General features: G+C 36.2%; 1 protein-coding gene across 2 annotated transcripts in view; it reads left to right on the plus strand.

Moving 5' to 3' along the window:
• Positions 1-11,313, plus strand: part of LOC101860089 (dynactin subunit 2) — a 20,806-nt gene extending 9,493 nt beyond the window's left edge. Inside the window, exons 6-13 of one of the 2 annotated variants that reach the window (XM_005096388.3) lie at positions 1,112-1,272; positions 2,160-2,301; positions 2,899-2,964; positions 3,532-3,570; positions 4,081-4,236; positions 6,702-6,804; positions 7,782-7,873; positions 8,359-11,313. In XM_005096388.3, the coding sequence (XP_005096445.1) occupies positions 1,112-1,272; positions 2,160-2,301; positions 2,899-2,964; positions 3,532-3,570; positions 4,081-4,236; positions 6,702-6,804; positions 7,782-7,873; positions 8,359-8,445 (846 nt within the window). In that variant the 3' untranslated portion in view covers positions 8,446-11,313. The remainder of the gene's footprint in view (positions 1-1,111; positions 1,273-2,159; positions 2,302-2,898; positions 2,965-3,531; positions 3,571-4,080; positions 4,237-6,701; positions 6,805-7,781; positions 7,874-8,358) is intronic. The other variant, XM_005096389.3, reaches the window with a different exon arrangement.
• Positions 11,314-12,311: the final 998 nt, after the last annotated feature.

Below are 12,311 nucleotides of genomic sequence, written 5' to 3' on the forward strand. Positions count from 1 at the left end.
TAAGGTCAACTGTCAACATAAGGTGAGTGGGATGCATCTTTTCAGCAGAAAGCTGGAGGTGATTGAAGAAATAGACTTATTCTTGTTCAATTATGGCAAGCTGTGTTGCACACTAAAGAGGGGTAGGGGGTCCTGTAGAGACACCTATTCTGCTTGAGTGATTTACTGAGTCCTATTTGTATGAGTTGTTCAAATGCCTTTATTAAGATAATGAAATAACCTGCAATCAGTTCTTCCTTTCTCTGCACTTCTACACTATGGTTAGGTGAAAGATGGACATCATTGTTACTGTCAGAGGAAAACTGGGAGCCTATTAAGTTATTTTCATACCTTGTAAAGCAGGTTAAACATAGTTAAATATCTTTTTTGCAACAAGAAGATACCTATTACTAAAAGATCAGTAATGTTTCATGGTACACTAGCTTGTAAAAAATACCTGAAGCATTTACTGCACATTTTCAGCTCACTACGCTTTTCTGCCTTTGAGAGTGGGTGGTTGGCGGGTGCTCTTGTGTGGTTTGCTCCTTCTATCCTGTCAAACATCTACCGTCCTTATCTCCCTTTTTTCTTTTTTCTTTTTGTTACACTCTTGTACTCCTCTAATCTTCTGGCACTCAAATGGCCTTATGCAGTTGCGAGCGCCGTTAAACCTCTACTAAAACTATAAAACTGCCTTTGAGAGAGATTCACTTATATTTGTTGCCGTCACTGCTGTCGCTCCAGTTCTTTCTGGTGTTGTCTTGTTGGTATGCCTAAAACCAGAAGGTTGTTATCCTTCTTTTCAACTCCAGCTGCCTGCTGTTAATTTGATGCTGTGAAAAGAATACAGTGTATTTAAGTAAAAAATATTGTCAGTTTGTTAGTTTTTGAGCACTTATTCAGCTGTTTGCTTTGTATGCTATCTGGGAAGCTGAGATTGTTTCTGAATGTTCTATGATCTGCTGGGGTGATAATATAGTGTGTAAAGCGCTTAGAACTTGCTGTCGAGTGGGGATGTGCGCTATATAATGCTATTTATTATTATCATTATTTTTATTATTATTATTGTTATTATTATTAATATTATTATTATTATTATTAAGTTCAAATCTCAAATTTATCACTCCCTTAGGATTCAGTCCAACAAACAGATGCGGGCGACTCCCTGTCCCCTGTGGCGCTGGGGAAACAGTTGGAGTACCTGCAGCACCAGCTGGCAGACCTGCACTTGGAGAAGCTGCTGGGACCTGAGGCCAAGGTTGATCTGGCAGATCCCCAGGGAGCCCTGAGACAGTAAGTGCTCAGTAAGAGCTTGCTTTTGAGTTGAGCGGGGGTATGCACTGTACTGTCTACAAATTATGCTATTTATTATTATTATTATTTTGCATACCGACGCTTTACTGAAAACTCAACTTTTTGCATCAGTGTATTTGACCCAGTGTGTATTGAAACAAACGAAAGTGAAAGTGTTTTGTTTTTTTTATTTGTGAAAGGGAATTTTTTTGCAAAATGTTTTTGATTTTTGTTTTTCTGTCCAATATTCTGTTAACTCAACAGTTCAGAATATTTTTGTTCTAAATATTGAACTTGAATTTGACGCAAACTTATTTGTAGACTGTCTCTAGTGTATATGTTATGAATTTTATCCATTGTGACATGCAGTGTCAGGCCTGATATTTCTCGATAAATTTATAAATGGTTACACTGGTCGATAAAATTCTGAAAATTTTTGGGCTGAGGCTTGTGAAAAGGATTTTCGTATGGAATTTGAGTGGTAGAATCTGAACCCGGTGTCAGATTTTCTCTATCAGGTCCAAAAATTTAGTACAATGAGTCACTGTTTTTTGTTTCTCCGCTTTGATTTATTTAAACATAAACCCCTAAAATCTCACTCACTTTTTGGGCTTAGGCATGTGAATATGATTTTGATATGGAATTTTAGTCGTAGAATTCAAATTTTTCATCAGGTTCTCTCTGTAAGATCAGGATTTTTTATATGAAATGTCGTATGTTTTGGGGTTTTTTTCCTCTTTGATTCATTTAAACATAGACCCGTAAAATCTCACTCGTATGAGTTTAAAAAACCACATTGATATGCAGTTACGTTCCATTCCACTGTAATTTGTCCTTTTTTTGTAATGCTCAACATTACAGTTTGTACTTACTTTATCTGCCTTCAGGCGACTTCTCACCCAGTTAGAGGGCTTTGGTGCTGCGGGGGACAAATCCAAACAGAAAGGAGCTCCTGGTGCTGGAGGGGACAGTGTTGTGTATGAGCTCTTCTACAAACCGGAGCAAGCGCAGTTTAGCAAGAACGCCAGAGTATGTTTTTGACTGAGTAACTGTTAGTGCAGGTGATGCAGTCTGATTTACCGTATCACCTCTCTTACTAGGTTGTCTGAAATGTACAATGTAAGCTTGTGTGAGTTGGACAATGAAACTGATAGTTTACTATTTGTCTTTAAAAAAAATTTCAGTCTTTTCTTTTGACAGTATTTGAATATATATCTTCGTTTCTGTGAACTTCCTCTTGAATCAGCTGTCCATTTGAGTGACAAGTGCTTCTTTTGTCACTCTGATGTGTATGGCTACATTTGCTTAAATATATATATATATATGTATGGACATAAACAAATGCAGGCTTCACCTCATGGTATTTGTGCTCCAGAGATGCATTTTCTAAATCTTGTGTTAAGTTTGACCAGAAAGTTGTTCAATAATGTGTCTGTTAATAATTTTTAAAAAGCGTCATTATTGTATTGTGTTAGTAGTGTTATGGAATTTCTGTGCTCATTAATAATGAGTTTTAGCTCTTCAGTACTAGTGCCAAGTGTGGCTTTCACCCATATTGTTGCCAAAGGTTGAAACAGTAGATAAGTTTGTAATTATTTAAAACTATTTTTTTGAAAATCTCAACAGCTTGCGAAGCTTGAGGAAAGGCTGGACAGACTTGAAAATGTGATTGGGAAGAATTTTGATAAAACGGTGAGTTTAATTCTGAAACTATAAATATGCTTATGTGGTTTTGTGTTAACAGATGCATTAGTCTTAATTTACTTAATAGCTGGCTAAGTTTAAAGAGAAATTTGGTTTGCAAGCTGGTTATTGTCTTATCTGCTAGAAGTATCAATAATACATCCAGAGCTGCAAGAAAAAGAGGAAATTTTGCTGGACAATGCAAAATATGTATAGACTAATACCTTCACTTAATCGTATATTTAAGATAGTTCTCAGTAACTGTCCCCTTTCCTTTATCGTACTAAACACTTAATTGACATCTCCCCCAATGGTGCCGAATACAGCAATTTCTCAGTTGATGAGAGTCTTTCTATATGTTGCCCCTTGTATTTCTCCAGCAGACAGACTGTCCACAAAGGAAGAAAATGTGTTCAGGAAATTAAGATTTTCTACATCCTGAGTACTTCCCATTGCCAGTTTGCTTTGTTTAGCGTTTTTATATTTTTGTTATTTGCAAAGTTTCCCCATGATTTCTGTTTATACTAAAAAATAATCAAATTCGACACCTGTACTTATATCATTTTCTTTTTTCAGAATGTACTGACTGCGGACACAGATAACAAGTCTTTGATTGTAAGTTGAAGTACACAGTTGTGCTTTTTATCCCTCTGAGGAAAAAGTCATGTTCCATCACATATTATTTAAAAACTATGAACACATGAAAACTTTCAAAGAAAAAAAATTCTACGGAACCTGTGTGACTCATTGAACTCAAGTCTGTCCTGATGCCATAGTATGGAGTAGAAGAGGTCACCCCTTGTACAGATCTCTCTTCAGTGATTTGTTTAGCCTAGACAAATGCTGGTGCCAATTTTTTTTTTTTTAAATGTGTTTATTTTTGTTTACTGACTTGGGGAAAATAGGAAAGGGAGGGCAGTGTCTTTTAGAGCGCAAAATGCTGGTACTGGTGCAGCCAAGATTGGAACCCTTGTCTAGTTGATTTTTAATCCGGCAGCTTCACCTTTACGTCTTTTGTAAGTGATATGCATTATTCTCTCGTCATTTTATGTCTTATAATAGCTCATCTACTCAGGCACATCTAAAGATAAAAATCATTGACCTCAGAAATATTTATTCTCATAGGGTTCTGTGGCAGCCCTGAACTCAAAGCTGTCACTGCTGGATGCTTCCAACACTGAGACTGTTGAAGCCAGACTTAACGCTGTCCTACAAAAAATGCAACAAATTGCCGAAAAGAAAGAAAAGGAACCACAGGCTGATCCAGATAAACAGAAAAGGGTATGTAAAATGAAGTCTGTATTTTGTAGAAGAGGATGATGCATCTGTGAATAAAGCTGTTTCTGTTAAAGTTTCAAATCTAATTTAGTCCTGTATTTGTAGCCAAAGTACTTCTCACGGCGTCACTTTTCGCCCGATTCTGTTACTTTTAGTTCGCGTGACTCAGCAGCCCGCCGGAGCTCCCCGGCTCAGGGTCACGGGGTTAATGAGCCCTGAGGCGACTTTGCCGGTGTCGGTTAGGAAGTTTGCATTTTTGACTATGTTTAAAACGATATAACTTCTTCCCCATCCCACACAGCAAACCATTACGCAGATGTACTAAAAGCTCAATGTCTAGAGATTTATTCTGCGTTAGAATGGTTAATTTCTGTGCCTTAGTTTTTGTTCTAGGCAAGTCTTTGTAGAGTACCCAATTTGTCCTATTCTAGTTACAAACTTATGAATAAATGATTGTTAATTTAAAAAAGGCACGACAGATCTCTCCAAAATCTGTGTTAAACTGACTATGAATATCATGTCTTTTACCATGAGAAATCTTAAATCTGCGCTAGTAGAAATAGTCAAGTTATAAGAGGATAAAGATGCACATCTGCATTTTTTAACTAAAGATGATCAGCGTTAGCTCTTATTTTACTATTAAACAAGAGAAAGTTACTCTGCGTTTGTTCATGAATCATGCTGTGTCTGTGGCAGCCTGCATACAACTAAAAAGATATAATATAGAATCTAAGCAATTAAAAAAACCACAAAACCGTGTAAATACATGGGTAGAGATAAACTTCTTGTATGGAATAAAAATAATGACAGCTAACACATTCATTTTTAGTTTTTGTGTCGGAAATATGCGCAGACACAATTATGAATGTAAAGAAATCAGTCACATAGTCAGTTATTGCAAATGGTCATAGAAACGAAAAATAAAGCAGGAAAAGTCTGGTGCTAATTCAGTGTCCCTGGAAAGCTAGGAATTATTCTTATAACCCAATTACGAGAAGTCATCCCTATTATTCAGTCAACTTACAAAACCTAGACTTAGCGTTTTAAGAAAAGTAAGGAATTTCTGGAGTGTAACAGATACTGTTCGTGTATTAGATCTACATTGAAGATGTATTCTAGAACTAAAATCGATTTGCACTTTTCATAGAGAAACTTCATGGTGGCTTTTATCAACTTTCGAGAAAATATGTGAATATTCACGATTATATTAGACACATAAAGTTGAATTTGGAGGAATAAATTCATAGCGAATTGTGTGCCCGATGGATAAAGTTGCAAAATTACAGCCTTCTGTTATAAGCGCAGATACCATCTTTTCTGAGTATCTGCACCAAAGCTATGTCGTTCATTTTCCAAAAGTTAGACAGATTTTGACGATGCCTTTTTTTTTATATTGATTTTTTTTCATTCACGCCAGTCCAAAAAAAAAATACAATTTAGCATTGCCGACTCCAGCGTGTCTAACGAAATAACCAGACAAGTTACAACGTCCGTTCTTTTTTGAGTCTCAAGAGCAGAAATGCATGCTTTGGGTGCACTAAATGAGAATTACCATAAATACAAGGATACACCTTAAATTGCACGTTGAAAAGTACCAAAAATTAAGTCGGCCCAGATAGAGCGGCGACAGGGAGCTGACCCCCGTGACCCCGACGTGATAAAGCGCCCGGCGGGGAACCCCCCCGCGGCAACTAAAATTCCACTGCCGGTGCGCCGTGTTCTTTTTCTATGAAAGCCTTTTTTGAAATATAAGATCCAAGTGTAGTGGTGGGTGGTTGGCGAGTGCTCTGGTGTGGTTTGCTTCTTCTTTCCTATCAAATATCTGTCGTCCTTATCTCCCCTTCTTCTTTTTTGTGCTTGTTACTCTCTTGTAACACCTCTATTCTTCTGGCGCTCATATGACCATGCAGTTGTGAGCGGCATAAAACCTCTACTAAAACAAAACAAAACAAGTGTAGTGGAAGCAGATGATGTGTGGGTTTTCATTCTTTTTAGTTAAGAATTATTTCATATGTAAAAGGTTACATTTTTGACTGCTGTGGACAATGTGAAGGCTACTCCACTCCAATCTAATTTTTATCAAGGTCAATGTTGAATCAAACAAACCTTTGTGAATGAAGCAATTAGTAGATTCACTATTGCCAAACAAGAAATAAATCCTGTATGTGGATTAAATAATTAAATTATGCCTCAACTATCATGAAAAAGTGAATCTAGCAAGCATTTTTAATTAACGATAAAGGTCAAAATCATCAGATTTATGTATTTGTAAGTATTATTTGGTAGATACTCTTTGATGGTCTAATGGTGGACTGTTCTGTACTCGGAGAAAAGAACTCAATGGTATTCCGTAATATGCGGTGTCATTTTCATTGGCCTTTTTAATCTTTGTTAGTACTGTGGAGTTAGTTTTTTCCGTCGCATTATCTTGCTGATTACAAATCTTGTTCTTTCTTTCTTCTGTGTAGATCAGTGACTTGTTTGAGCTGACCAAAAAATGGGAGGCAAGTGCTGAGACTCTACCTCAGGTTGTGGATAGACTGGTCTCACTTCAAGAACTCCATGAACAAGGTAAAATGCAACTTGCTTATTATTAGTAAGAGTGCTTCCTTTATACACATTTGAGTTGGTGGACTTTATCATTTCATCACACCTGTAACTTCACTATTCAGTAACAAATGAGGGACTTATTTTCAAATTCTTTGGTGGTTGGTCTATTCTTTTTGGTGTTGAATACATCTCCAACGTGCTTCACGTCTGTGTATGAATATAATGGCTTGACATTGTCTTGGGAGAAGGTAATACTGTTACTTCTTGCCATTTAAGTTATCATCAAGCTTCTTTTATCTATTTATTTGTGAATATGCTGACGGCTGGTTGTGCCACACCTTAGAGATGGTAACAGGAAGGAAAATTAAACACAGGAGAACTGTTGGAGTTAGATTTTGAGTAGTTTTCTCAGAAAACTGTTAAAGATAAATTGTAAATCACAAAGACCTGCATTTAGAGAAGGCTTGTGCTCTGTGTGAGTGAAATCTTGAAATCTCTGGGTTTTATTGTTCAACTTCTGTGAACTTTATCCTCTTGTTTTTACCAGATGAAACATGAGAAGGTAGATTGTTGGAATTTTTTGGTGTGTATGTTAAGGTGTATGATTTGAAAGAAAAAGTCTTGTATTAATTTTGCAAGTTAAGTTAAATTAAACAGTATTTGTTGAAATGTATATAATATTAGTATTGTCAAAGTTGTCCAAGACAGCCACTGCCTTGGAGAGTGTCATTATTATAGAGTAAAACTATTTCAAAAGGGAAGTGGGAAACAGCCGTTTGTACAAGTGATTGCCTTGGACAGGTGGTCGTCAGAGCTGGTTCGACTGTTTACGTCTCATATATAAGAAATAAAGCTAGCTATGAGAATCAGGACTTAATCTTTCATTTTTTGGTTATGCCTTTAAACTTTAACTCAGTTTCAAAATTGTTGATGAATGTCTTCAGTGTGGACTGAATGAATATTTATGATCAATCTTGCTTTCCCCCTGTATTTCACAGCCCTTCAGTTCAGTCAAGCCTTGTCATACTTAGACACTGCCCAGCAGGAAGTAAAAGCCAATTTGGCTGCAAATTCCGACATGCAAAAACAGGTAACAGAAACAGTTTCTGAGAACACTTATCCTTTTCTTCACTTTCTATTTGCTGTCTCTATCACTTTATCAAATTCTGTGTCTCCTCTCTTTTATAAGAACAGTTTGCAGCATAACTATATAATGAGTCGATATCACAGAAATAGGACTGTGTCGACCAATATAGAAATCAGGCTAAAAAGAGGTATGTGTTTAAAAAAAAGAGCCTAGAAGCACATTCTTTCCATTTATTTACTGTTTGAGTTTCTTAAATATTAAAATAGCCAATTTGTTTTGAGACAAAATGTTGAGAATATCATTTTACTCATAGAGCATGTTAACAAAGGAACCTTTTCTGTTTTTTGCTTGTTCTAGCAAACACATCTTTTTATCGAATGATAATTTTTGTCAAGTCAAAGATTAAAATCAGGTTTTTTCCAAAGTTCAATGTACAAATGAAGATTAATCTTTTAAAATATTTTTTTGTTGTGTCTTTCTCTTTCCAGCTTCAGTCAAGCCTGGCCGACAACAACAAACTTATTCAACAAAATGTGGACAGTATAGAAAAACGATTGAAAGCCTTGGGCAAGTGAAAGGTCACCTGATTTTTTACATTTTGGATCCAGACAAGGGCCCAGTTACATATTCTTGGACCACTTCTTCTTACCTTCTGAAAAATTCAGGCTGAAACAATTTTACCCCGAAGCCAATGAAAAAAAAAGGCTGCTTTTGTACTTGTGGTTCATGCATGCAAACTGATCGAATGTAGTCTATAAAAGTAAATTAGTAGAAAATTACTTCTCTTCCTTTTTGTACTGAAATACCAAAGTTGGTAAGATTTAGCTGATGTATTTTTCAAGTCATGGCACTTTTCTTGCTGGTTGCCTGACCTACTCTTTTAACGTACGGTTATGTTTATTTCTCAAATGGGCTTTAGTGACACCTGAACCCCTCAATTTGTGTGCATAGTGACATATCCCTTTCAGTTTCTTGTCAATACTGAACTCATCACTGGTCAGTGCTGAAGGTCTTTTTCCATCTTGATAGTTCCACACCTTGTTTATGTGCAATATGTATGGAGTACTGCAAATTTTGTGAATGGAGAGCCCAGTTTTTCTTGTTCATTGTCACAGATTGGTGTGAAAGAAGTGTTTTCATCAGGGCTTGATATATTGCTATCACCACTCTCTGTGGTTACTGAGTTGATCTCTTCTCATGATTTGTTAGCTTTAGGAGCTTTGGGAAGCTGAAACTGTGATTTTTCTTGGTTCTCTTTAGCCTCCATGACTCCATGACTAATTAATAAGAAACAGACATGGAGCTATAAATCCTGGTTCACGTTTGTCCTAAATTGACATGGAAGCAGTGTCAAACTTGACTGATTAACAAATTTTACTTTTTTTTTTTTTAAGTAAAAATGTTTTTGGTTGCTGTAATTTCATAATTTCAACGAACTTTATGTCCATTTAGATTTTAGTGCTGTTTTTTAAAATTACAAACAGCAAAAGTGGGGCAGGTAGGTTGTGCTTTTTTCCCCTTTATAACCTAAGAGCCTTGGTCCCCTAAGCCTACATGGTCCTTGCACTTGAGGTGCTGAGGGGGAAAAACTTAGATTTACACCCACCCTTGTTGGGGCATGCATTCGTTGTGCAGAAGGGAAAAGGTAGTGCATTCTGGGATGTGAGCTCAGGCCCATAGAATTAAGGATGCTTGCTTATATCTCTTTTATAAGTTGTAGGTTTAAGGACAGGGTAATAAATACTTCCTTTGTTATCATTATTATTACAGTCAGTTATTGGACTACAATATGATTATTATTTATGGTACCACAGCAGTAGCTGGGGATTGTTCTTTTTCAATTTCTCTGTGCTGTGCCAAGTGCTAGTTACATTTCATGAAATGTTTACTACAAAATCACATGGCTCAAGCTACAGCCTGTTGATGCTGTACTAGCACTGTATTATGAGAAATGATGTATTTGTTTTAGTGCACACAGTTTCCACACTTTATTCCCAAATCTTGCTTTGAAATTCTATTTTCCCTTAGATGCATGTATTTAATAAACATAGTGCTATATTTCAGGTAATGGTTCTTAAAAGTTTCTGCCATAATAAACTTCGTTGTAAAGCATCCCCTTTATTTGCAAACTGATGGGCTTGGGTGTAGCGATTTGTTTTTGTGTCAGTGATATATAATACATGCTGTTTACATTAAAAGTGACTGTACTGTACTTTGTCTTTCTCGGTTTTTTTTCTTCTGTTTCATATTGTTTTAAATTGGAGTTGATATTCATTTTGGATATCTTGATAGAGACGTCACATACTAAAGGTGTGCCATATAGTTTGTATGGAGACTGTAAAATGTCTGTTTTCTTAGATACCTAAGTTTCTTATGTTTTTGTTTGATGTGTTTGTGTTCACGTCTCTTTTTTTCCCAGCAATTTCCTCAATGTGTTCTTCTAAAGAAGTACACATTTGTGTAATGTGGTTAGTTACTTCTTTAGCTTTCTTTTGCTGGGAAGTCTTGCGTTCAAGTCTCATTTCTCATTCTCTGCCAATGAGGGTTTTGGATTTTTCGAAGTTTTCAAAGCCTCAGGTTTGGCTCTTGAGAAATTTTACCTCAGAAAAAGTCTAACTGTACTAAATGAGGTATTGTACTTATATAGCTGTTTTGCAGCAGCCAGCTATTGTGGAATTTCGCATGTAGTTGGTGGGGTGAGGGGTGATCTGATGTGGTTGTCTCCCAAGTCTTTCTACCCATTGTCAGTACGTGAACTATCCTTATTTTCTCTTTGTGAAATGGGGCAATTGCCATGCTGACTAAGTGGACAAGGGTCTCTCTGTACATGTATAAAATCTGGGTAACACACACAGTCTAGGTTCTGAAACCCTCTCTTGTATATTGGGATCAGTCTTTAACACCTGCAGTCAAATAGACTGGGAATGCATCTTGCTTTGATTCTTGTCAAACGGATGTAATTGTCATAAAAAAAGCTCTATGTGATGATTGAACTTCGACTGAAGATCATTACTTAACTTATTCAGAGGGTCTGCACAGGAACTACCCACATGCTCTGATTTCACTACGATAACTGAAACACTCCCTGTATGTCAAGTGGAATGAAATCCCATAATATAATTATATATAAAAGAGTTCATTGTGATGGCAGAAGTTTGACTGTCAGCGTTATTTCTAATTAGTCACGGACCGTGTACATGAACTGCGAATCATGTACATTGTTTTAATGAACTCTGTCCTGGTATGCCTGCAATGTGTCCATTTTTTCTAAAGTTTCTTTTTACTTTTTACCCAGTTTCTGTGTGCTTTGATCTAGATCTTCAACCACTAATGTCATCCAAAGTGCATTCTTGTTTTTGTTTTTTTTTCCCTTGAATTTGTATCTGGTGATTAGGATTGGTTCACTGCGTTCTTGAACAATAAATGCTGATGTTTTAAAAGCATTTGAATTACTGACTCAGGTCCTTTACGTAACAAAATACACATATATATATATGATATGTTCTAATTAATGTATCTCTATTGGTTATATTTTACATTTTTATTAGTAGAACGTAATTTGCTCTTGGATCTTGGAAGAGGTACCAATAGGCTTCTTGACTGCAACAATTATAAAGAGATATTTATTTATTCCATAAAACAGGTACCGTACCAAAAGTGAAAGTACTGAAGCAAGATTCCAAGGGTTTTCTATAATATGAGTGGTACAATTGTTTTACATCTTGAATCTTATTTTTCTACACCTCTAATTTTACCACGTTTAGTTAATTTTGCCTTGATTTAAGTAGTTTCTCAGAGCAGACTGCATGTGTTACAAAGTCGACCTGGGTGTTGAAGACTCCTGAAAGGAGGTGTGTGGTAAGTGAGTCATCTACATGTACTTTGACTTCCCAATGAATTTCCGTACAAGTGAATTTGTTATAAAAAACATGTAAGTAAATAAATGGAGTTTACCTTCCGGTGCTGAATAAGAAACAAATTTAAGTATAATTGACAGAGAAAAGGACAATTTGGCTTAGACTTAGACGATCTAGATAACTGATAACTTGATGTGATTATCATTAACTTTTGTACAATATGTGTCCGAAGCTGCAACTCAAAATTTAGGGAGGGATATTTCATGCACTGTGTTGTCACTATTATTATTAATGTATAGAAATTCAGGAGATCGCCTCTACTGACTATTCTGGAGAAAAAAAACCCTTTAAATCAGACTGTGAATAAGTCCAAGTCGGAACTAGTGTCGCCTTTTGCCCAAACGTCTTTTTATTTTAGATCTCTGAAGCAAAATGAACGGCTTTCAATACTTTCATATGAAACTCCTGGGGCTTTAAACTGTCTTGACAATGCTTGAGATGGAAGTAAGAGAGAACATTTCGACTGCTCACTTGTTCCAGCCGGAACGGTTGTTAAAAAAGGGATGATTGTTGAGAATTAAAAA

Source organism: Aplysia californica, unplaced genomic scaffold (assembly GCF_000002075.1).
Source record: "Aplysia californica isolate F4 #8 unplaced genomic scaffold, AplCal3.0 scaffold00128, whole genome shotgun sequence".
Lineage (NCBI taxonomy): Eukaryota > Metazoa > Mollusca > Gastropoda > Aplysiida > Aplysiidae > Aplysia > Aplysia californica.